The 26,159-nt window shown below is 38.9% G+C and overlaps 1 protein-coding gene across 5 annotated transcripts in view; it reads right to left on the bottom strand.

Annotated features, from left to right (window-relative positions):
• 4932414N04Rik (RIKEN cDNA 4932414N04 gene) overlaps positions 1–26,159 on the bottom strand; it is a 91,742-nt gene that overhangs the window by 24,727 nt on the left and 40,856 nt on the right. For 4 of the 5 annotated variants that reach the window (XM_006500335.3, XM_017319307.2, XM_006500336.2 and 1 more), the window contains 4 exons: positions 12,752–12,785; positions 12,307–12,430; positions 7,457–7,670; positions 6,513–6,684 (listed from right to left, as the gene is read on the bottom strand). In XM_006500335.3, coding sequence (XP_006500398.1) covers positions 6,513–6,684; positions 7,457–7,670; positions 12,307–12,430; positions 12,752–12,785 — 544 coding nt within the window. Of the gene's footprint in view, positions 1–6,512; positions 6,685–7,456; positions 7,671–12,306; positions 12,431–12,751; positions 12,786–14,867; positions 14,950–26,159 lie in introns of all 5 variants that reach the window. The other variant, NM_183113.3, reaches the window with a different exon arrangement.

The raw sequence follows: 26,159 nt of genomic DNA, 5'->3' as shown, positions 1-26,159 counted from the left end.
TTATCCTTGAGAAGAGTTTTTGCTATCCTAGGTTTTTTTGTTATTCCAGATGAATTTGCAGATTGCTCTTTCTAATTCGTTGAAGAATTGAGTTGGAATTTTGATGGGGATTGCATTGAATCTGTAGATTGCTTTTGGCAGGATAGCCATTTTTACAATGCTGATCCTGCCAATCCATGAGCATGGGAGATCTTTCCATCTTCTGAGATCTTCTTTAATTCCTTTCTTCAGAGACTTGAAGTTCTTATCATACAGATCTTTCACTTCCTTAGTTAGAGTCATGCCAAGATATTTTATATTATTTGTGACTATTGAGAAGGGTGTTGTTTCCCTAATTTCTTTCTCAGCCTGTTTATTCTTTGTGTAGAGAAAGGCCATTGACTTGTTTGAGTTAATTTTATATCCAGCTACTTCACCAAAGCTGTTTATCAGGTTTAGGAGTTCTTTGGTGGAATTTTTAGGGTCACTTATATATACTATCATATCATCTGCAAAAAGTGATATTTTGACTTCATCTTTTCCAATTTGTATCCCCTTGATCTCCTTTTGTTGTTGAATTGCTCTGGCTAGGACTTCAAGTACTATGTTGAAGAGGTAAGGAGACAGTGGGTAGCCTTGTCTAGTCCCTGATTTTAGTGGGATTGCTTCCAGCTTCTCACCATTTACTTTGATGTTGGCTACTGGTTTGTTGTAGATTGCTTTTATCATGTTTAGGTATGGGCCTTGAATTCCTGATCTTTCCAAGACTTTTATCATGAATGGGTGTCAGACATTGTCGAATGCTTTTTCCACATCTAATGAGATGATCATGTGGTCTTTGTCTTTGAGTTTGTTTATATAATGGATTACATTGATGGATTACCATATATTAAACCATCCCTGCATTCCTGGAATAAAACCTACTTGGTCAGGATGGATGATTGCTTCAATGTGTTCTTGGATTTAGTTAGCAAGAATTTTATTGAGTATTTTTGCATCGATATTTATATGGGAAATTGGTTTGAAGTTCTCTATCTTTGTTGGATCTTTCTATGGTTTAGGTATCAGAGTAATTGTGGCTTCATAGAATGAGTTGGGTAGAGTTCCTTCTACTTCTATTTTGTGGAATAGTTTGTGCAGAACTGGAATTAGATCTTCTTTGAAGGTCTGGTAGAATTCTGCACTAAACCCATCTGGTCCTGGGCTTTTTTTGGCTAGGAGACTATTAATGACTGCTTCTATTTTTTTTAGGGGATATGGGACTATTTAGATTGTTAACTTGATCCTGATTTAACTTTGGTACCTGGTATCTGTCTAGGAATTTGTCCATTTCATCCAGGTTCTCCAGTTTTGTTGAGTATAGCCTTTTGAAGAAGGATCTGATGGTGTTTTGGATTTCTTCAGGATCTGTTGTTATGTCTCCCTTTTCATTTCTGATTTTGTTAATTAGGATGTTGTCCCAGTGCCCTCTAGTGAGTCTAGCTAAGGGTTTATCTATCTTGTTGATTTTCTCAAAGAACCAACTCCTCGTTTGGTTAATTCTTTGAATAGTTCTTCTTGTTTCCACCTGTTTGATTTCACCACTGAGTTTGATTATTTCCTGCCATCTATTCCTCTTGGGTGAATTTTCTTCCTTTTTTTCTAGAGCTTTTAGATGTGTTGTCAAGCTGCTAGTGTGTGCTCTCTCCATTTTCTTTTTTGAGGCACTCGGAGGTACGAGTTTCCCTCTTAGAAATGCTTTCATTGTGTCCCATGGTTTTGGGTATGTTGTTGCTTCATTTTCATTAAACTCTAAAAAATCTTTAATTTCTTTCTTTATTCCTTCCTTGACCAAGGTATCATTGAGAATAGTGTTGTTCAGTTTCCACGTGAATGTTGGCTTTCCATTATTTATGTTGTTATTGAAGATCAGCCTTTTATAATAGCCAGAAGCTGGAAAGAACCCAGATGCCCCTCAACAGAGGAGTATATACAAAAAATGTGGTTCATTTACACAATGGAGTACTATTCAGCTATTAAAAAGAATTAATTTATGAAATTCCTAGGCAAATGGTTGGACCAGGAGGGCATCATCCTGAGTGAGGTAACACAATCACAAAAGAACTCAAATGATATGTACTCACTGATAGGTGGGTATTAGTCCAGAAACTTAGTATACTGAGATATAAGATACAATTTGCAAAACACATGAAACTGAAGAAGAACGAAGACCAAAGTGTGGACACTTTGCCCTTTCTTAGAATTGGAAACAATCACCCATGGAAGGAGTTACAGAGACAAAGTTTGGAGCTGAGACAAAAGGATGGACCATCTAGAGACTGCCATATCCAGGGATCCATCCCATAATTAGCCTCCAAACGATGACACCATTGCATACACTAGCAAGCGTTTGCTGGAAGGACCCTGATATAGCTGTCTCTTGTGAGACTAGGCCGGGGCCTAGCAAACACATAAGTGGATGCTCACAGTCAGCTATTGGATGGATCACAGGGCCCCCAATGGAGGAGCTAGAGAAAGTACCCAAGGAGCTAAAGGGAACTGCAACCCTATGGGTGGAACAACATTATGAACTAACCAGTACCCCAGAGCTCTTGACTCTAGCTGCATATGTATCAAAAGATGGCCTAGTCGGCCATCACTGGAAAGAGAGGCCCATTGGACACGCAAACTTTATATGCCCCAGTACAGAGGAATGCCAGGGCCAAAAAATGGGTATGGGTGGGTAGGGAAGTGGGGGCGAGGGTATGGGGGACTGTTGGGATAGCATTGGAAATGTAACTGAGGAAAATACGTAATAAAAAAATTAAAAAAAAAAAAGATCAGCCTTAGTCCATGGTGGTCTGATAGGATGCATGGGACAATTTCAATATTTTTGTATCTGTTGAGGCCTGTTTTGTGACCAATTATATCGTCAATTTTGGAGAAGGTTCAGTGAGGTGCTGAGAAGAAGATATATCCTTTTGTTTTAGGATAAAATGTTCTGTAGATATCTGTTAAGTCCATTTGTTTCATAACTTCTGTTAGTTTCACTGTGTCCCTGTTTAGTTTCTGTTTCCACGTTCTGTCTATTGATTAGAGTGGTGTGTTGAAGTCTCCCACTATTATTGTGTGAGGTGCAATGTGTGCTTTGAGCTTTACTAAAGTGTCTTTAATGAATGTGGCTGCCCTTGCATTTGGAGCATGGATATTCAGAATTGAGAGTTCCTCTTGGAGGATTTTACCTTTGATGAGTATGAAGTGTCCCTCCATGTCTTTTTTGATAACTTTGGGTTGGAAGTCGATTTTATTCGATATTAGAATGGCTACTCTAGCTTGTTTCTTCAGACCATTTGCTTAGAAAATTGTTTTCCAGCCTTTCACTCTGAGGTAGTGTCTGTCTTTTTCCCTGAGATGGGTTTCTTGTAAGCAGCAGAATGTTGGGTCCTGCTTGTGTAGCCAGTCTGTTAGTCTATGTCTTTTTATTTGGGAATCGATTCCATTGATATTAAGAGATATTAAGGAAAAGTAATTGTTGCTTCCTGTTATTTTTGTTGTTAGAGTTGGCATTCTGTTCTTGTGGCTGTCTTCTTTTTGGTTTGTTGAGGGATTACTTTCTTGCTTTTTCTAGGGCGTGATTTCCGTCCTTGTATTGTCTTTTTTCTGTTATTATCCTTTGAAGGGCTGGATTCTTGGAAAGATATTTTGTGAATTTGGTTTTGTCGTGGAATACTTTGGTTTTCCATCTATGGTAATTGAGAGTTTGGCCGGGTATAGTAGCCTGGGCTGGCATTTGTGTTCTCTTAGTGTCTGTATAACATCTGTCCAGGCTCTTTTGGCTTTCATAGTCTCTGGTGAAAAGTCTGGTGTAATTCTGATAGGCCTGCCTTTATATGTTACTCGACCTTTCTCCCTTGCTGCTTTTAATACTCTCTCTTTATTTAGTGCATTTTTTGTTGTGATTATTATGTGTCAGGAGGAATTTCTTTTCTGGTTTAGTCTATTTGGTGTTCAGTAAGCTTCTTATATGTTCATGGGCATGTCATTCTTTAAGTTTGGGAAGTTTTCTTCTATAAATTTGTGAAGATATTTGCTGGCCCTTTATGTTGAAAATCTTCATTCTCATCAACTCCTATTATCCGTAGGTTTGGTCTTCTCAGTGTGTCCTGTATTTCCTGGATTATTTTGAGTTAGGATCCTTTTGCGTTTTGCATTTTCTTTGATTGTTGTACCCATGCTCTCTATGGAATCTTCTGCACCTGAGATTCTCTCTTCCATCTCTTGTATTCTGTTGATGATGCTTGCATCTATGGTTCCAGATTTCTTTCCTAGGGTTTCTATCTCCAGCGTTGCCTCACTTTGGGTTTTCTTTATTGTGTCTACTTCCCTTTTTAGGTCTTGGATGGTTTTATTCATTCCTATCACCTGTTTGGTCGTGTTTTCCTGCAATTCTTTAAGGGATTTTTCTGTTTCCTCTTTAAGGTCTTCTACCTGTTTAGCTGTGTTCTCCTGCATTTCTTTAAGTGAATTATTGAAGTCCTTCTTCATGTCATCTGCCATCATCATGAGATATGCTTTTAAATCCGGGTCTAGCTTTTTGGTTGTGTTGGGGTGCCCAGGACTAGGTGGGGTGGGAGTGCTGCATTCTGTTGATGGTGAGTGGTCTTGATTTCTGTTAGTAGGATTCTTATGTTTGCCTTTTGCCATCTGGTAATCTCTGGAGCTAGTTGTTATAGTTGTCTCTGGTTAGAGCTTGTTCCTCAGGTGATTATGTTAGCCTCTATCAGCAGACCTGGGAGACTAGCTCTCTCCTTAGTTTCAGTGGTCAGAGTACTCTCTGCAGGCAAGCTCTCTTCTTGCAGAGAACATGCCCAGATATCTGGTGTTCAAACCTGCCTCCTGGCAGAAGTTGTGTTCCACTCACCAGAGGTCTTAAGATCCCGTGGAGGGTCCTGTGAGGACCTTGGGGGTGTCCAGAAACTCCCCGCACAAGGAACCCCGGTGCTGGAGTGGGCCAGAAGGGACTTGTGCCCCTGATCAGGCCGGGTTATCTGCTTCCCTAGTAAATGCAGTTTCAGGTCCTGCGAGGTTGGATTGGAGCAGAAGCTGTGTTCCACTCACCAGAGGTCTTAGGATCCTGTGGGGGATCCTTGCAGGTGTCCGGAGACTCCCCAGGCCAGGAACCCCGGTGCTGCAGTGGACCAGAAGGGACTTGTCAATTAGATTATTTTTAAAAAGAAATTGGGGACAGAGAGATGGCTCAGCAATTAAGAACATGTGCTTCTCTTCCAGAACACCTGAGTCTGGTCCCCAGAATCCAAGTCAGACAGCTCACAACTGCCTGTAACCAAGTTCCAAGGGATCTGACATCCTCTCCTGGCCTCTGCAGTAACCCACATGGAAATATGAATATAAAGATACACACACACACACACACACACACACACACAGAGAGAGAGAGAGAGAGAGAGAGAGAGAGACAGAGATACAGAGAGACAGACAAAGAGACAGAGAGAGAGAGACAGAGAGACAGAGATAGATAGATAGATAGATAGATAGATGACAGAGAGAGAGAGACAGAGAGACAGAGAAAGAGGAATGATAAAAGAAATCTTTAAATGCAAAAGCATATGATGTTTGGAGGAGACATGTTTAGGGAGAATCAGAGAGGTGAGTGAGGATAGATATAATCAAAATACATTGCATACATGTATAAGATTCTTGAAGATTAAACAGAACATATTATAAAAAAACAAACAAACAAGAGTTCTCCAAGTTCTTCAGTGTAAGTAAACATGCATTTGTAACAACTTTGCCTTTTCAGGAACCTTCTAAGGTATTAAGCAGGAATCCACAGCCAAGATTTACAATAGATAATATGCAAATAAAAATCTCTGAATTTAATTTCCAGAGGTGTGGGGATAGAGTCTGTGTACTGTGTAGATGTATCAATTGTCAATAAAAATCTGAGGCAGGATTAGAAAGTAGGACATCCAGCAGATAGAGACAGGGACTCTGGGAAATAGTCAGGCATCTAGACTAGGAGGAAGTCAGATGTACGGAACAGAGGAGAGGCAACTAACCACATGACAGACACAGAATAGTATAAATCTGTTAATAAAAGTTATGAGCTAGTCGAGAAACAAACCTAGCTTATGACTTAGGCATTTGTTCATAAATAATTATAAGCCTCTGTGTCCTTATTCGGGAACTGGGCTTGGTGGGGGTTGGGTGGGGGAGAATCGCGCTTCCACAGGGAACAAAATTAAACTGATACAGTGCACTTATATGCCACAATTCAATCTTTCTGCTCCAAAATGGCCTGCATGCACAGTAGAGGTCATGTGACACAGCCTGATTTAATGGTAGAGTACACACCTCAAGTTCGTGGGAGCACAGGCTTGCAATGTTAGTAGAGTGCTGAGAATTCCAAGCTGCCTGCTTCTGTCATGTTCTTATCCATAAGGACTCCCTGCATTAAACTGAGTAGTGATTGTAAGTCACAGTATTTAAACAGATGTAGAAGTAAGACTTTTTTTTTTAACCAGTAAATTTACCTTATTTATATCATTTCTGAGATGCTGCAGCTCCATATCCTGTGCTCTAAGGCGCAGTTCAAGTTGTTGCTTTTCTCTTCCGTGTTGTGGGTCCTTTTCAGTTAATTCTTTCTTCATTTCTTCATACCAACCATCAGGATTTCTTTGCTGCATGTCTTGTTTTTCAGGCGATCTGCAAATCAAACATGCAGACATTAAATTTTCGTTTTGGTAAAGAGTAAGTTCATTTTATTATCATCCAGTATTTGTAATATGTTCTTTTCTTTTACAATGTCATTCCTGCTTTCGCAATTCATCTCTAAAAAGTACATGTGGACTAGAAGGGTTGTAATTAAAGAGTGTTCAGGGACTTGACCAGGCTCTGTTACTAGCAATTCTGTGACTATAGAAAAGAATCCTTTAAATTATTCAGAAAAGTGAAAAATTGAAAATTGCACACATTTTTGTTACTGCTGCTAAATTATTAGCTTTTTAAAGATCCTAACAATGTGCTATTAGAATTAACAGAAAAATAAATCTTCTCATTGCTGCTTTGGAGGAAAACAGTCTGGACAAATGACCCCTTGCTTCTTCAAAGGCACCATGTGCTATACAAATTAAAATCACAAACACACATACTCAGAGAGAGAGAGAGAGAGAGAGAGAGAGAGAGAGAGAGAGAGAGAGAGAAAGAGGGAAAGGTGAGATAAATAAGATAAATGGTTGACAATAGGAAAGGAAGACGTGAATATACTCACTCTTTTGCAAAGGACATGATCCTATACTCCAGTGTAATTCTAAGATTAAATACCAATCCTGAAATCATTCAACCAACAAATGGGCTAACGAAGCTAAGAGACATTTCTCAAGATGGGTAATGGTAATGCAGCTCTGACATATTTCCCGCAAGACTCCGTGGTCTGCCCGACTTCTCATTCACACCTCTGCAGAGCGAGCGGCCATACCCCACATCGAGGAGATCTAGTTGCTGCTCTTCACGTCTGCATCTGAGCTGCAGTTTTGCTTTTTCTGTTTCTCCTGGCTTCTTCATCACCCTGTGACCTTGGTTTCTCTTGTTCTTACTTTTTTCGATAAGCAATTCCGAGTGATTTTGGTTACGCTCTACTATCATTTTATATGAATGAACCGCATCCTGGATTTCCAATGGTTTTCCAGAATCTGCATCAAGAAAGAGTGGGTAGAAATTAAACACATGGACACTTTTTGTATACACAGGCTTGTACCTTTTCATAGTCTGTCATTCATGGTAAACAGCTGCAAACTGAGTGCCTACAGTGGGGAGTGCATTATACTAAGATTTTTTTTTTTTTGCTTTGAATTAACTGCTTTTATTTAGCTTAAATCTGGTAGAGAAGACAAAATAAAATGACCATTGTGAATTTAGATATATGTCAAAGTAGAGTCCTGGGGTTCCACAGAATATCTTTTTCTACTGTACACAGAAAGATTTTCCATAGGAAAAGACTCCTACTAGGAGTCGAGAGGATGAATAGTTAACATCTGATCAGAAGGTGAAGAACATCCTAGCCAATCTAGACAGTGTGCTGGGACTTTGCTGCAATCCCTTTCTAGGCAAGAAAGAAAAATAGACTCTGATCTGTGATACTATTACATGCAAACATAAAGCACTACAAAGAATGCAAGAGCTGGCCGACAGGGAACAGGGCAGGGACATGATATTCCCATTGCAGTCAGTAACTCGCAGCAGCTGTGGTTACCTGCAGAGACCTGTACAAGACTGAGCTAGGTAGCATTCTATCAGGGATGAAGAAGAGTCGTCTGTGCCCCATTGTTTTCTGAGGAGATCCTGGCAGTTACTGGTCACTGGAAGAAGGGAGGGACTATTTTTCCTGCAAGGGTATAGTAACTAGAACATTTTCCAGTGCTCCAGTAAACAACCTCACCTCTGTGTTCACTCGAGCAAACCTAATTAAAATGTGGTAAGTCTTATAGAAAGGAACACAGAAAGGAAAAGTGCTGGGGAGAAGGGATGGAGAGAAAGTGGGAGGGTCATAAAGGAGGACAGAAGAAGGTGAACAAAATCAAAATACATTACATACATGCAAAAAATAGTCAAAGAAGAAATAAAAATATTGAAAAAGTGAAAACTAATATATGCCAAATAAATGATGATTCAGGCATGGAGAATACTTATCTTTGATAAGTAAACAAGTCTTCGCTGCTAATGTCTAGATTCTCTGGTATGAGAGGTTATTAAGGCCAATACATAAGAAAAAAACTGGTGCAAGTCAAACAGCATAATTGCTCATAGAAGAGTGAAACTTGATCATCTCTCATCCTGCACAACATTCAACTCCAAATGAATCAGAGACCTCAATATAAGATCTGATACTCCAAATCAGATACAGGTGAAAGCAGCACCTATGCTTGAGCTTATTGGCCAAGAAAGGAATTTCTGAAAGGAGCCTGATAGCTCAGGAGTTAAAACCAAAAATTGATAAGTAGGATCCAATAAAACTAAAAACATTCTATACAGCAAAAACACTATCACTTCAGCAAAGAGAGTGCTTACAGAATGAGAAAAATTATTAACTAGGTATATGTATATATATATATATATATATACACATATATACATACATACATATATATATATATACACATATGTATAGGGTAGAAGGGGTAATACAGGAAGCTAATAAAAACACTATAGACATTATTAGAACTTCCTATGAAAATATTTACTACTGTAGAAGCTTATACATATGTATGTATATATGTGTATATATATATATACATATATATATGACATATGATTAGTACCTAGAATATACAAAGAACTAAAAAAAAAATCAAGAAAACATCACAAGTAAAAAACGGGACATGGGGCTGGGGAGATGGATCAGTGGTTATGACATGTGCTGCTCTTTCAAGGGTTCCAGGTTTGAGTCCCAGAACCCATATAGCAGCTAACAACCATATAAAACTCTTGTTCCAGTGCATCCAGTGACTTTTTATGGCTATGGATGAATAAGGGACACAGATACATAGGCAGGAAGGACACTGACACACATAAAAAAAAGTTTAATAGACATTAGTTCTCAAAAGATGAAATACAGAAGACCAGTAAACATTTTAAAGTGTTTAACATAATTAGCCATCAGGGAAGTACAAGTTAAAGCTACTTGGAGATTTCCTCTTACTTCACTTAGAATGTCAATAACAACAACAACAACAACAACAACAACAACAATAAGTACTGGAATGAATGTGGGGGAAGAGAACACTTATTTACTCCTGGGATGAATGCAAACTGGTGTAGCCACTATGGAAATCAGTGTGGAAGTTCCTCAAAATCTTAAAAGTAGAGCTCCCATACCATTCAGCTGTAGCATATATCATAATAGTATATCCTACTATATAGATAGAGTGTCAACAATGAACATTGTTTTATTCACAATAGCTAGGAAATGGAAACAATCAAGATGCTCATCAATTAACTAATAGATAATCAAAATGAGGTAAATGGAATATTGCTCAATTATTAAGAAAAATGAAACCATACAATTCATAGGACAATGGAGAGTTGGAAATAGTTGCTCAAGTGAGGTAACCCAGGCTTACAAATACCACATGTTTTCTCCCACTCACGAATATGGCTTTAAATCTTCAAATATATGTGTATCATTTGCAGTGCCCAAAGAAGTCAGGAAATTTTGGAAGAGCCATTGTAGGTAGAGAGGCCTTTAAGGTGGGCAGAGAGAAAGCGAAGGTATCAAGATTTAAAGAGGACTAATGAAAGAGGAAAGGATAAATTGGGATGGTGAGTGGTAGGCCAGGGTAGAGGGGGTAATACAGGAAGCTAATAAAAACACTACAGACATTATTAAAACTTCCTATGAAAATATGAGACACACACACACACACACACACACACACACAGAGAGAGAGAGAGAGAGAGAGAGAGAGAGAGAGAGACAGACAGACAGAGAGAGAGAGAGAGAGAGAGAGAGAGAGAGAGAGTTTGTGTTAAATGCAGTTCTCGTTTATCAGAACAACTGTGCCCCTACTAGATAGACACTGCAGGTTAATAAATATAAAGAAGCTCGGTGCTATAATTTGAGTAACATTTTTGGAATTGTTGGCCAGTGAAGTCCCATAGACCGCAAAACATTACAAGTTATTGCCAATGCTATGGTTGTCCTGCAGTATTTGACAGTAAAATCCTTTGAGTCACAGAGCATGGAGAATTTGTTATTAACTGGCTGGAAGATTAATCCCTACTTGCTAGCCTTCATAGTGCTGGAAGGTACCATGCTTGTTTCCACAGGAGAAAAGTAACCTTACCCATCTGTGAATCCTGAGAGCTAAACCTGGCCTAGTAAGATATGCCCTAGTAAGATGTCAAGTTACATGAACACCATAAGAGCAACTAATCACTCTCTGATTGGATTTAAGCCTTATTCCACAAGATGAAACCCACATTTGGTACCATTTCTGGACTAAGAACCTGAAGCTAGAAATCCAGAGGCTGTAGGGGCGAGCCTACTATTACAATGCTAACTGAACATAGAATTAAATCTATTCATAAAGGGGCATGACCCCATAGGAAGACCAGCAGTCTCAACTAACCAGAACCCCTGAGAGCTCTCAGACACTGAGCCACCAACCAGGCAGCATACACTAGCTGGTATGAGACCCCTGATACATATACAGCAGAAGACTGTCTGGTCTGGCCTCAGTAGAGAAGAGGTGCCTAACCCTCGGGAGCCTTGGGACCCCATGGAATGGAGAGGCCTGGCAGGGGATGGGGTGGGATTGAAAGACATCTTCTTGGAGACAGGGGGAGGAGGAATGGGATGAGAAACTGTTGGAGGGCGGACCTGGAAGGGGATAATGACTGAACTGTAAAAAAATAGAAGTAATAATAATAAAAGAACTTATCATTTTACCTATAGATTAATGTATTTCTCAATTTTCCCTGTTTTGGACAAAATTAGAATAAGGGTGAGCAAGAAAGAGCACAGAAATAAGGTGAAAAAATGTTAACTGACTTCAAGTTGCATATATTGTGGCTGTAGACAAATCAGCTACAGACAAAATGTAGCAATTTTTAAATTTTGTTTTCTTTTGTTGTTTGTTTTGTTCTTTTGTTGTGTTCCCTCTGTGAACCAGGCTGGCCTCAAACTCAAGAAATTCACTTGTCTCTGCCTCCTGAGTGCTGGGATTAAAAGCTTGTGCCCATCCCTGCCCAGCAAAATGTGACAATTGTTAATAAACAATCAATTTTTCACTGCAAAGGTAGAAATTGAAGAGGACATCAGAAGAAGAGAATGCTCATACTCACAGGATATTAGAAATAATATTATGAAACAGATATATGTCTGAGGATGACTATAAAGTAGTATATAATCTTTTCCAAAACCCCAATGAAATTTTTAACAGGATGAGAAAAAAGAATTCAGAAGGAATAGAAATAGCCATGGGGCAGTGTTAAGGCACACTTAGAATAAAGCTATAGAGCCATGGTAACAAGGACAGCAAGGTACCAGCACAGCAGAAGGACACACTAGCAAGAATACAAAGTGGTTCCAAATGGACCCAACCTCCAATAGACTTGTTACTTCTGACAGTTTCCAAAACTATGAACTAGTGAAGTGCCAACCTCTTCAAAAATATGCAGGGAAAATAGTATGTTAACCAGCATCTCTATATCTTACACTACACCAAAAATACAAATAGATAAAAGTCCTCATGGACAGGCCAAATTCTGACTTTGAAGATTGCCTCGGCATTATACTAAAAAGGCCTTACATTTATGTAGTGGCCTTACCTTTATAGTTCATTTGAAGTTGGTCAACTATCATCAATATATTGTCATAATCAGGCAAATCATAATCCTCAGAGAGTGATTCGGATAACTGGTGGTCATCCATAGCATCCGCGTACTTTAGAGCCTGTAAAATAAAAAATATATAATATTGGAAAGTCCTCAATACTTATACTACATGGTAAATGGGCCAATATTTTGCCTATCGATCTTTTTATAATTACAATATCTTATAGATATGAAAGGATCTGATTTTTCAAGGATTATCAAAAGCTAGACTTTGTCCCTATTTCAAATTTTCAATATAAATTTCACCATATAACAAAAAGTTCTAGACCTTTTCATTTTAGTTTCTATCATGTATTTATTTCACCAATATTTCATAATTTAACATTTCATTTGTAAATTATTTTGAATGAGATATTGTTTTAAATTTATTTTACAATACCTTATTCTTTTCACTGGATGTTTTCTTAGTCAGCCTACAAAGAAGACAAAAGTTTCTGCTCAACATTTAAATATAAGAAGAATAGATAATATTGAAAAACATTATATTTATAGAAAACACAAGCATTTGTTATTTCTCCTACTCATAAATTATTTCAAATGTGATAAACTTCTACAAGTGAGATTCAGTGAAATAGAAAATAACATGAAAAACACATTTATTACTAAAACTATACAGATAGTTAAATTCTGAGCAAACTTTCTGAGAGCAGATGCAACAAGAAAATATGATATTACTAGTTTTATTTAATGAAAATAAATATGTTGACTTTCATTATTATCATTTATGAAAGTCTCTAAGGAAGGAAAATCTTCTTGCAGTGAAGATAGGAGTTAGCTTGGTTGGGACCTTCACTGCAATCTAAATTCAGTTTAATTCTCACAATGATTATATGAGGGAAATGCCAGTATTTTATAAATGAAAGGAGTAGGCTAAGAAAGACCAAAGCACTTGACTAAATGCATATAAAATGTTAGTAGCAGACTCATTCAAACCCAAGAATGCTGCCTACAGCTTTCTTATATTTTGTGAACATTGTATCTGTCTTCAAGTATTTTATTTCAAAGGATGGTAGGTAGATTTAAACTATTATTATAATCCTTGTTATAATTATAAGTACTTTTTCTAATTACAAATACTTTTTTAAATGTAAAAGCTACATATATAGTCATCTAAGAAACCTACATTCAACAAACAAATGGTTTATTTGTCTAAAGACATTTCTCAACTAGTGAATTTATCTATTCAAATATTTACATCTGCAGTAAATAAATTCTTATGACTCATGCCAATACAACTATTAATAAAATAAAATAAATAAAGCTTCTGTACTTTAGAACTTCATAATCCAAAAGCAGTGACCCATGCTGCATTATTTTGTATTAAACACTTACAGGTTCTTCATTTTTTTCTGCAGAAAAACCACAGCTATTTGATTGATATAGCTAATATATTTTTTTGTTTCCTATAAAATGATAGATACATAGCTATGGTAGGTATGACATGTAACAAATTAATTATTAGGATGTATTTGCTATGACTCATGCATTAACATGTTTTTATTACATAAGTATTTTAAAATAGCGCATGGTAGTTTTGATTTTAGATAACCATTTTAATGTACAGTTATATTGGATTATTGCATTTCTGAGCCAATTAACAATGAATAACTAGTTACCAGAAAATATAGAATCAATAGCATTTATAAGTACTCTTACTCTGCTACAAATCCCTAAAGCTAGTATATAAAATCTTCTAGTCTTTGGATATGAAGAGCCAATTAAGCTTAGTGAAAATACTGTTTCAACTGGGTGATTTTCAGCAGCATGGAAAGATGGTCTAAAAGTCTTCTTCAAGCAACTTTTTAGGTGAAAAAGAAACTGTAGAGGGTGGAGATATGGCTCATCACTTAAGAACACATATTGCTCTTTCAGAGGATCAGACTTTGGGTCTAAGCACCCATATCAGGAGGATCACAACTACCTGTACCTACCTCTTTACAAGGTCTGAGCTCGAGTGCCTCACTCAGATACACACCCCTAAGATATACACACACTTAATTAGACTAATAAAATCTATTAACAATGGCTTAGTGCTTTAGAGTACAAACTGCTCTTGCACAGGACCTGAGTTCGATATTCAGTAACACATCAGGCAGCTCAGAACTGTTTGTAACTCCAGCTCCAGGTGATCTGATGCCCCTCTAACAACCTTCACACACACACACACACACACACACACACACACAAATTAAATGTTAAAAAGAAAATGTTGTTTTAAAGACACTTCATTAAGTTTCAGCTTCTGTAGTTTTTTTTCTCTTTTATTTTCTTTATTACTATTACCTGTAACAGTAAAAATTCTCTAAGTTGAGAACACCTATGTGTACAATTAGAGTTCCATAGTATATTAGCTTTCCCATTGTTATGAAATTCTTGCAGAATGAAACTTTAGAGAGGAAAGGTTTATTTTGGTCATTGTTGAACCTGTGGTTTATCACAGAAAGAAAAGTATGAAGAAGGAGTGTAATGTGTGTGATTGGTCACATGATACTCACATGAAGAATTTTTCTTAAGATGTTTTTCCTGATACCCAAATCCAGCCGATAGAGAGTTGGTCTCCCAGGAGTTCTGGCACACCTGTAAGCATAAGTACCACCACCACTTCTGCTCAAATTCCTGGCCCAACCCAGAGTCATCATGACACAGGAACTGGAAACAGGCAGGGGACAGGATCCTTCAGGTTTCTGTCTGCTCCCTGGAGCTGACCCTGTGCTACAGCTCTCCATACCCAAATTCATCACAAAGAGAATTGGTCTCCCAGGAGTACTAACAAACAAGTTTGAAGGAGGGACAAGCCACAGTCAGAGACAGCAATACCAACTAACACTAGAAATATCCAGATGGTGAGAGGCAAGGGCAAGAACATAAGGAACAGAAACCAAGTCTACTTGGCATTATCAGAACATAATTTTCTCACCACAGTAAGCCCTGGATACTCCAACACACCAGAAAAGCAAGACTCCGATTTAAAGTCACATCTCATGATGATGATAGAGGACTTTAAAGACATAAAAAAACAAAAACAAAACCAAAAACAACCCAAAAACCTCCCTTAAAGAAATACAGGAGAACACAGGTAAACAGGTAGGAACCCTTAAAGAGGAAACACAAAGAATTACAGGAAAACACAACCAAAACCATCCAGGATCTAAAAAATGGAAGAAATCACAAAGGGAGACAACCTTGGAGAAAGAAAACCTAGGAAAGAGATCAGTAGTCATAGATGCATCACTGTACTGGTTGTTTTCATGTGTCAACTTGACACAAGGAGGAGTTATCACAGAGAAAGGAGGAAATGCCTCCATGAGACCCAGCTGTAAGGCATTTTCTCAATTAGTGATCAAGGGAGAGGGCCCATTGTGGGTGGTGCCATCCCTGGGCTGCTAGTCTTATGTTCTATAAGAGCACAAACTGAGCAAGCCAGTAAGAAACATCACTCCATGGCCTCTGCACCAGCTCCTGCTTCCTGACCTGCTTGAGTTACAGTCCTGACTTCCTACAGTGATGACCAGCAATGTGGAAGTGTAAGCTGAATAAATCCTTTCTTCCCCAACTTGCTTCTTGGTCATGGTGTTTGCCCAGGAATAGAAACCCTGACTAAGAAAATAACCAACAGAATACAAAAGATAGAAGAGAGAATTTCAGGTGCAGATGATACCATAGAAAACATTGGTACAACAGTCAAAGAAAAGGCAAAATACAAAATGCTCCTATCTCAAAACATCCAGGAAATCTAGATCAAACATAAGAATAAAAGGTATAGAAGAGAGTGAAGATGCCCATTGAAAGGGCCAGTAAATATCTTCAACAAAACTATAGAAGAAAACTTCCTTAACCTAAAGAAAGAGATGCCCATGAACATACAAGAAGCCTACAGAACTCCAAATAGACTGGACGAGAAAAGAAATTCCTCCCGACACATAATAATCAGAACAACAAACGCACTAAATAAAGATAGAATATTAAAAGCAGTAAGGGAAAAGGGTCAAGTAACATATAAAGGCAGGCCTATCAGAATTACACCAGACTTCTCACCAGAGACTATGAAAGCCAGAAGACTCTGGGCAGATGTCATACAGACCCTAAGAGAACACAAATGCCAGCCCAGGCTACTAGACCCAGCAAAACTCTCAATTATTATAGATGGAGAAACAAAGATATTCCATGACAAAACCAAATTTACACAATATCTTTCCACAATCCAGCCCTACAATGGATAATAGATGGAAAACTCCAATACAAGAAAGGAAACTACACCCTAGAAAAAGCAAAAAAGTAATCTTCAACAAACCTAAAAGAATATAGCCACACAAACATAATTCCACCCATAACAACAAAAGAACAGGAAGTGACAATCACTATTCCTTAATATTTCTTAACATCAATGGACTCAAGTCTCCAATAAAAGACATAGACTAATAGATTGGATACATAAACGGGACCCAGCATTTTGTGCATACAGGAAACGCACCTCAGTGTCAAAGACAGACACTACCTCAGAGTAAAGGGCTAGAAAACAATTTTCCAAGCAAATGTTTCAAAGAAACAAGCCATTCTAATATCAAATAAAATCAATTTTCAACCAAAAGTTATCAAAAAGATAAGGAAGGACACTTCATATTCATCAAAGGGAAAATCCACCAAGAGCAAGTCTCAATTCTGAACATCTATGCCCCAAATGTAAGGGCACTCATATTCATAAAAGAAACTTTACTAAAGCTCAAAACACATATTGAACCCCACACAATAATAGTGGGAGACTTCAACACCCCACTCTCACCAATGGACAGGTCACTGAAAAAGAAACTAAACAGAAACATTGATTCAAAGCAATCCCCATAAAAATTCCAACTCAATTCTTCATAGAGTTAGAGCAATTCTCAAATTCATCTGGAATAACAAAAAACCCAGGATATCAAAAACTATTCTCAACAATAAAAGAACTTCTGTGGGAATCATCATCCCTGAGCAATAGTGATTAAAAACTGCATGGTATTGGTACAGTGACAGGAAGGTAGATCAATGGAATGGAATTCAAACCCAGAAATGAACCCACACACCTATGGCCACTTGATCTTTGACAAAGGAGCTAAAACCATCCAGTGGAAAAAAGATAGCATTTTCAATAAATGGTACTGTTTCAACTGATGGTCAACATGTAGAAGAATGCAAATTGATCCATTCTTATCTCTCTGTACAAAGCTCAAGTCCAAGTGGATCAAGGACCTCCACATAAATCCTAACACAGTGAATCTAATAGAAGAGAAAGTGGGGGAAAAGCCTCAAAAACATGGGCACAGGGGGATATTTCCTGAACAGAACACCAATGCCCTATGCTCTAAGATCAAGAATAGACAAATGGGACCTCATAAAATTGCAAAGCTTCTGTAAGGCAAAGAACACTATCAATGGGACAAAACGGCAACCAACAGATTGGTAAAATATCTTTACCAATCCTACATCTAATAGAGGGCTAATATCCAATATATACAAAGAACTCAAGAAGTTAGACTATATAGAAAAAAAAAATAACCCTATTAAAAAAAAAGGGGAACAGAGCTAAACAGAGAATTCTCAGCTGAGGAATCTCGAATGACTGTGAAGCTCTAAAAAGAAATACTCAACATCCTTAGTCATCAGAGAAGTGAAAACCAAAACAACCCTGAGATTCCACCTCACACCAGTCAGAATGGCTAAGATCAAAAACTCATGTGACTGGAGGTGCTGAAGAGGATGTGGAGAAAGTGGAACACTCCCTCCATGGCTGGTGGGATTACAAGCTGGTACATTGAGTTCAGGGTCCTTGATGGAGGAGTTGGAGAAGGGACTGAAGGAGCTGAGGGGGTTTGCAGCCCCATGGGAGGAGCAACAATGTCAACTGGCCAGACCTCCTGGAGCTCCCAGGGACTGTACCACCAACCAAAGAGTACACATTGGCTCCAGCTGCATATGTGGCAGAGGATGGCCTTGTTGGACATAAGTGGGAGGAGAGGCCCTTGGGCCTTAGTGGGTTCAATGCCCCAGTGTAGGGGAATGCCTGGGTGAAAAGATGGAAGTGGGAGGTGGAGAGGCATGGGAGGGGAGATGAAATTGGGGGTTCCAGAGGGGAGACCTGGAAAGGGGATAACATTTGAAATGTAAATAAAGAAAATATCCAATAAAAGAAAAAAGTATATTTTCCTTAAATTTTTTTATTGTTTGTAACTATACCATATCTGTGGTTCTATGTACATGCCTGAGGATACCAAAAACATTACTCACTGATTGATTCATTAAAATGCAGTGTACCTGGAGAACATTACAAATGGTTTCTATTTTTATTTGTCTTTAAACGAAAATGCAGCAAATACTAGCCTAACACAAGGAAAGGTAAATTAGCACCAAGTTCAAAACACAAATGGTAAAGGTATTATGAATCAAAGAATTTGAGTAGACATACGTAAACTATGTCTGAGCAGAAGGAAGCCTACATGCATAGAAAAGAGGAGCTGTGGGAAATCAAATCAAGTCAAAACAAACAACACACACATAAAATCCAGAGAAAGTGATTCTATTGTGATGGAAGCAGAAATTCATGCCTCCTGCATGCTTCCTAGGAACTTGGAGTTGAATGTGGAGGACACTCTGAAACAAAAGGACATTAATACTACACTAGGCTTGAATGCTGCACAAGAATACCAGCATTCACTGCTCATGGGACATGGCATTAAGAAAACAGAATAGATAATTCTATCTGTGCTACATTTTTTTTTTTTTTTTTTTTGGTTTGGCATATACTGGACTTAAGTGAAATAATTAAAGTCACAGAAACCACAAAAGAAAAAGGGAAATACTTGAGAACGCAGTCTTACTTTTTTTTTTCTTTTTTTTTCCATTTTTTATTAGGTATTTAGCTCATTTACATTTCCAATGCTATACCAAAAGTCCCCCATACCCACCCACCCCCACTCCCCTACCCACTCACTCCCCCTTTTTGGCCCTGGCGTTCCCCTGTACTGGGGCATACAAAGTTTGCGTGTCCAATGGGCCTCTCTTTCCAGTGATGGCCGATTAGGCCATCTTTTGATACATATGCAGCTAGAGTCAAGAGCTCCGGGGTACTGGTTAGTTCATAATGTTGTTCCACCTATAGGGTTGCAGATCCCTTTAGCTCCTTGGGTTCTTTCTCTAGCTCCTCCATTGGGAGCCCTATGATCCATCCATTAGCTGACTGTGAGCATCCACTTCTGTGTTTGCTAGGCCCCAGCATAGTCTCACAAGAGACAGCTACATCTGGGTCCTTTCAATAAAATCTTGCTAGTGTATGCAATGGTGTCAGCGTTTGGATGCTGATTATGGGGTGGATCCCTGGATATGGCAGTCTCTACATGGTCCATCCTTTCATCTCAGCTCCAAACTTTGTCTCTGTAACTCCTTCCATGGGTGTTTTGTTCCCAATTCTAAGGAGGGGCATAGTGTCCACACTTCAGTCTTCATTCTTCTTGAGTTTCATGTGTTTAGCAAATTGTACCTTATATCTTGGGAATCCTAGGTTTGGGGCTAATATCCACTTATCAGTGAGTACATATTGTGTGAGTTCCTTTGTGAATGTGTTACCTCACTCAGGATGATGCCCTCCAGGTCCATCCATTTGGCTAGGAATTTCATAAATTCATTCTCTTTAATAGCTGAGTAGTACTCCATTGTGTAGATGTACCACATTTTCTGTATCCATTCCTCTGTTGAGGGGCATCTGGGTTCTTTCCAGCTTCTGGCTATTATAAATAAGGCTGCTATGAACATAGTGGAGCATGTGTCCTTCTTACCAGTTGGGGCATCTTCTGGATATATGCCCAGGAGAGGTATTGCTGGATCCTCCGGTAGTACTATGTCCAGTTTTCTGAGGAACCGCCAGACTGATTTCCAGAGTGGTTGTACAAGCCTGCACTCCCACCAACAATGGAGGAGTGTTCCTCTTTCTCCACATCCACGCCAGCATCTGCTGTCACCTGAATTTTTGATCTTAGCCATTCTGACTGGTGTGAGGTGGAATCTCAGGGTTGTTTTGATTTGCATTTCCCTGATGATTAAGGATGGTGAACATTTTTTCAGGTGCTTCTCTGCCATTCGGTATTTCTCAGGTGAGAATTCTTTGTTCAGTTCTGAGCCACATTTTTTAATGGGGTTATTTAATTTTCTGAAGTCCACCTTCTTGAGTTCTTTATATATGTTGGATATTAGTCCCCTATCTGATTTAGGATAGGTAAAGATCCTTTCCCAATCTGTTGGTGGTCTTTTTGTCTTATTGACGGTGTCTTTTGCCTTGCAGAAACTTTGGAGTTTCATTAGGTCCCATTTGTCAATTCTCGATCTTACAGCACAAGCCATTGCTGTTCTGTTCAGGAATTTTTCCCCTAGCCCATATCTTCAAGGCTTTTCCCCACTTTCTCCTCTATAAGATTCAATGTCTCTGGTTTTATGTGAAGTTCCTTGATCCACTTAGATTTGACCTTAGTACAAGGAGATAAGTATGGATCGATTCGCATTCTTCTACACGATAACAACCAGTTGTGCCAGCACCAATTGTTGAAAATGCTGTCTTTCTTCCACTGGATGGTTTTAGCTCCCTTGTCGAAGATCAAGTGACCATAGGTGTGTGGGTTCATTTCTGGGTCTTCAATTCTATTCCATTGGTCTACTTGTCTGTCTCTATACCAGTACCATGCAGTTTTTATCACAATTGCTCTGTAGTAAAGCTTTAGGTCAGGCATGGTGATTCCACCACAGGTTCTTTTATCCTTGAGAAGAGTTTTTGCTATCCTAGGTTTTTTGTTATTCCAGATGAATTTGCAAATTGCTCCTTGTAATTCATTGAAGAATTGACTTGGAATTTTGATGGAGATTGCATTGAATCTGTAGATTGCTTTTGGCAAGATAGCCATTTTTACAATGTTGATCCTGCCAATCCATGAGCATGGGAGATCCTTCCATCTTCTGAGATCTTCTTTAATTTCTTTCTTCAGAGACTTGAAGTTTTTATCATACAGATCTTTCACTTCCTTAGTTAGAGTCACACCGAGATATTTTATATTATTTGTGACTATTGAGAAGGGTGTTGTTTCCATAATTTCTTTCTCAGCCTGTTTATTCTTTGTATAGAGAAAGGCCATTGACTTTGTTTGACTTTATTTTATATCCAGCTACTTCACCGAAGCTGTTTATCAGGTTTAGGAGTTCTCTGGTGGATTTTTTGGGGTCACTTATACATACTATCATATCATCTGCAAAAAGTGATATTTTGACTTCCTCTTTTCAAATTTGTATCCCCTTGATCTCCTTTTGTTGTCGAATTGCTCTGGCTAATACTTCAAATACTATGTTGAAAAGGTAGGGAGAAAGTGGGCAGCCTTGTCTAGTCCCTGATTTTAGTGGGATTGCTTCCAGCTTCTCTCCATTTACTTTGATGTTGGCTACTGGTTTGCTGTAGATTGCTTTTATCATGTTTAGGTATGGGCCTTGAATTCCTGATCTTTCCAGAACTTTTATCATGAATGGGTGTTGGATCTTGTCAAATGCTTTTTCTGCATCTAACGAGATGATCATGTGGTTTTTGTCTTTGAGTTTGTTTATATAATGGATTACATTGATGGATTTTCGTATATTAAACCATCCCTGCATCCCTGGAATAAAACCTACTTGGTCAGGATGGATGATTGCTTTAATGTGTTCTTGGATTCGGTTAGCGAGAATTTTATTGAGGATTTTTGCATCAATATTCATAAGAGAAATTGGTCTGAAGTTCTCTATCTTTGTTGGATCTTTCTGTGGTTTAGGTATCAGAGTAATAGTGGCTTCATAAAATGAGTTGGGTAGAGTACCTTCTACTTCTATCTTGTGAAAAAGTTTGTGCAGAACTGGAATTAGATCTTCTTTGAAGGTCTGAAAGAACTCTGCACTAAACCCGTCTGGTCCTGGGCTTTTTTTGGCTGGGAGACTATAACTGCTTCTATTTCTTTAGGGGATATGGGACTGTTTAGAAGGTCAACTTGATCCTGATTCAACTTTGGTACCTGGTATCTGTCCAGAAATTTGTCCATTTCGTCCAGGTTTTCCAGTTTTGTTGAGTATAGCCTTTTGTAGAAGGATCTGATGGTGTTTTGGATTTCTTCAGGATCTGTTGTTATGTCTCCCTTTTCAGTTCTGATTTTGTTAATTAGGATTTTGTCCCTGTGCCCTCTAGTGAGTCTAGCTAAGGGTTTATCTATCTTGTTGATTTTCTCAAAGAACCAACTCCTCGTTTGGTTAATTCTTTGAATAGTTCTTGTTTCCACTTGGTTGATTTCACCCCTGAGTTTGATTATTTCCTGCCATCTACTCCTCTTGGGTGAATTTGCTTCTTTTTTTTTCTAGAGCTTTTTATGTATTGTCAAGCTGCTAGTATGTGCTCTCTCCCGTTTCTTCTTGGAGGCACTCAGAGCTATGAGTTTCCCTCTTAGAAATGCTTTCATTGTGTCCCAAAGGTTTGGGTATGTTGTGGCTTCATTTTCATTAAACTCTAAAAAGTCTTTAATTTCTTTCTTTATTCCTTCCTTGACCTAGGTATCATTGAGAAGAGTGTTGTTCAGTTTCCACGTGAGTGTTGGCTTTCTATTATTTTTTTTGTTATTGAAGATCAGCCTTAGTGCATGGTGATCTGATAGGATACATGGGACAATTTCAATATTTTTGAATCTGTTGAGGTCTGTTTTGTGACCTATTATGTGGTCAATTTTGGAGAAGGTACCATGAGGTGCTGAGAAGAAGGTATATCCTTTTGTTTTAGGATAAAATGTTCTGTAGATATCTGTCGGATCCATTTGTTTCATCACTTCTGTTAGTTTCAGTGTGTCCCTGTTTAGTTCCTGTTTCCATGATCTGTCCATTGGTGAAAGTGGTGTGTTGAAGTCTCCCACTATTATTGTGTGAGGTGCAATGTGTGCTTTGAGCTTTACTAAAGTTTCTTTAATGAATGTGGCTGCCCTTGTATTTGGAGCATAGATATTCAGAATTGAGAGTTCCTCTTGGAGGATTTTACCTTTGATGAGACCGAAGTGCCCCTCCTTGTCTTTTTTGATGACTTTGGGTTGGAAGTCAATCTTATCAGATATTAGGATGGCTACTCCAGCTTGTTTCTTCATACCATTTGCTTGGAAAATTGTTTTCCAGCCTTTCATTCTGAGGTAGTGTCTATCTTTTGCTCTGAGATGTGTTTCCTGTAAGCAGCAAAATGTTGGGTCTTTTTTGTGTAGCCAGTTTGTTAGTCTATGTCTTTTTATTGGGGAGTTGAGACCATTGATGTTAAGAGATATTAAGGAAAAGTAATTGTTGCTTCCTGTTATTTTTGTTGTTAAAGTTGGCATTCTGTTCTTGTGGCTGTCTTCTTTTAGGTTTGTTGAGGGATTACCTTCCTGTTTTTTCTAGCGCGTTGTTCCCGTTCTTGTATTGGTTTTTTTCTGTTATTATCCTTTGAAGGGCTGGATTCATGGAGAGATACTGTGTGAATTTGGTTTTGTCGTGGAATACTTTGGTTTCTCCATCTATGGTAATTGAGAGTTTGGCTGGGTATAGTAGCCTTGGCTGGAATTTGTGTTCCCTTAGTGTCTGTATCACATCTGTCCAGGCTCTTCTGGCTTTCATAGTCTCTGGTGAAAAATCTGGTGTAATTCTGGTAGGCTTGCCTTTATATGTTACTTGACCTTTTTCCCTTACTGCTTTTAGTATTCTATCTTTATTTATTGCATTTGTTGTTCTGATTATTATGTGTCGGGAGGAATTTCTTTTCTGGTCCAGTCTATTTGGAGTTCTGTAGGCTTCTTGTATGTTCATAGGCATCTCTTTCTTTAGATTTGGGAAGTTTTCTTCAATAATTCTGTTGAAGATGTTTGCTGGTCCTTTGAGTTGAAAATCTTCATTCTCATCCACTCCTATTATCCGTAGGTTTGGTCTTCTCATTGTGTCCTGGATTTCCTGGATATTTTGAGTTAGGATCTTTTTGCATTTTCCATTTTCTTTGATTGTTGTGCCGATGTTCCTTATGGAATCTTCTGCACCTGAGATTCTCTCTTCCATCTCTTGTATTCTGTTGCTGATGCTCAAATCTATGGTTCCAGATTTCTTTCCTAGGGTTTCTATCTCCAGGGTTGCCTCACTTTGAGTTTTCTTTATTGTGTCTACTTTTCTTTTTAGGTCTAGTATGGTTTTGTTCTTTTCCATCACCTGTTTGTATGTTTTTTCCTCTTTTTCTGTAAGGACTTCTACCTGTTTGATTGTGTTTTCCTGTTTTTCTTTAAGGACTTGTAACTCTTTAGCAGTGTTCTCCTGTATTTCTTTAAGTGATTTATTAAAGTCCTTCTTGATGTCCTCTACCATCATCATGAGATATGCTTTTAAATCTAGGTCTAGGTTTTCGGGTATGTTGGGGTGTCCTGGACTGGACGAAGTGGGAGTGCTGGGTTCTGATGATGGTGAGTGGTCTTGGTTCCTGTTAGTAAGATTCCTACGTTTACCTTTCGCCATCTGGTAATCTCTGGAGTTAGTAGTTATAGTTGACTCTGTTTAGAGATTGTTCTTCTGGTGATTCTGTTACCGTCTACAGCAGACCTGGGAGACAGATTCTCTTCCAGTTTCAGTGCTCAGAGCACTCTCTGCTGGTAAGCTCTCTTACAGGGAAGGTGTGCCGAAGAAGAAGGCCCAAAACAGGGCCTTTCTCAGAAGCTGTGTTGCTTTGGCAGTTCCCAGAAGCTGTCAGCTTCTGTGGTGCAGACTCTCACCTGTGCAGACTAAATTCCTAAGTTCCAGGGAGTCCCGGAACCAAGATGGCGACCGCCTCTCCTGAGGCTGAGGCCGCCTCCCAAGCCAGGCGGACACCTGTCCTCTGGTCCGGATGGTGGCCGGCTGTCTGCGGCCCGCCAAGGGTGCTGCCTCAGCGGCTCTGTGCTTCCTCCTGTCCCAGAAGCTGTCCGGTTCTCTGGCGCACCCTCTCACCTGTTCAGACGAATTTCCTAAGTTCTGCTGAGTCCCGGAACCAGGATGGCGACCGCTGCTGCTGAGGCTGGGGCCGCCTCCCAAGCCAGGCGGACACCTGTCCTCTGGTCCGTCCTGTCTGCGGCCCGCCAAGGGGTGCTGCCTCAGCGGCTCTGGTGGTGGTTAGCTTCTTGAGTTCTTTATATATTTTGGATATTAGCCCTCAATTGTATGTGGGGTTAGTGAAGATTTTTCCCAATCTGTAGATTGCTGATTTGTCTTTTTGACTATGTCTTTTGCCTTACAGAAGCTTTCCAGTTTCATGAAGTCCCCTTTATAAATTCTTGATCTTAGTGCATGAGCTGATGGAGTTTAGGAAATTTCCCCCTGTGCCAATGAGTTCAAGTCTCTTTCCCACTTTCTCTTCTATTAGATTCAGTGTATCTGGTTTTATGTTGAGGTCCTTGATCCACTTGGGCTTGAGCCTTGTGCAAGGTGACAAATATGGGTCTATATTCACTTTTCTACATACAGCCAGCCAGTTAGAGCAGCACAATTTATTGAAAATGCTTTCTTTTTTTCCATTGTATATTTTTGGCTTCTTTGTCAAAGATCAGTGTGCATACATGCGTGGTTTTATTTCTGGGTCTTCAGTTCTATTCCATTGATCAACGTGTCTGTCTCTGTACCAGTACCATACAGTTTTTATCACTATTGCTCTGTAGTAGAGCTTGAGGTCAGGGATGGTGATTCCTCCAGTCATTCTTTTATTGTTAAGAATTGTTTTTGAAATTCTGGGATTTTTG

Source organism: Mus musculus, chromosome 2, assembly GCF_000001635.26.
Source record: "Mus musculus strain C57BL/6J chromosome 2, GRCm38.p6 C57BL/6J".
NCBI lineage: Eukaryota > Metazoa > Chordata > Mammalia > Rodentia > Muridae > Mus > Mus musculus.
The sequence above is the reverse complement of the archived record's forward strand: the minus strand, read 5'-3'. Positions and strand labels throughout refer to the sequence as shown.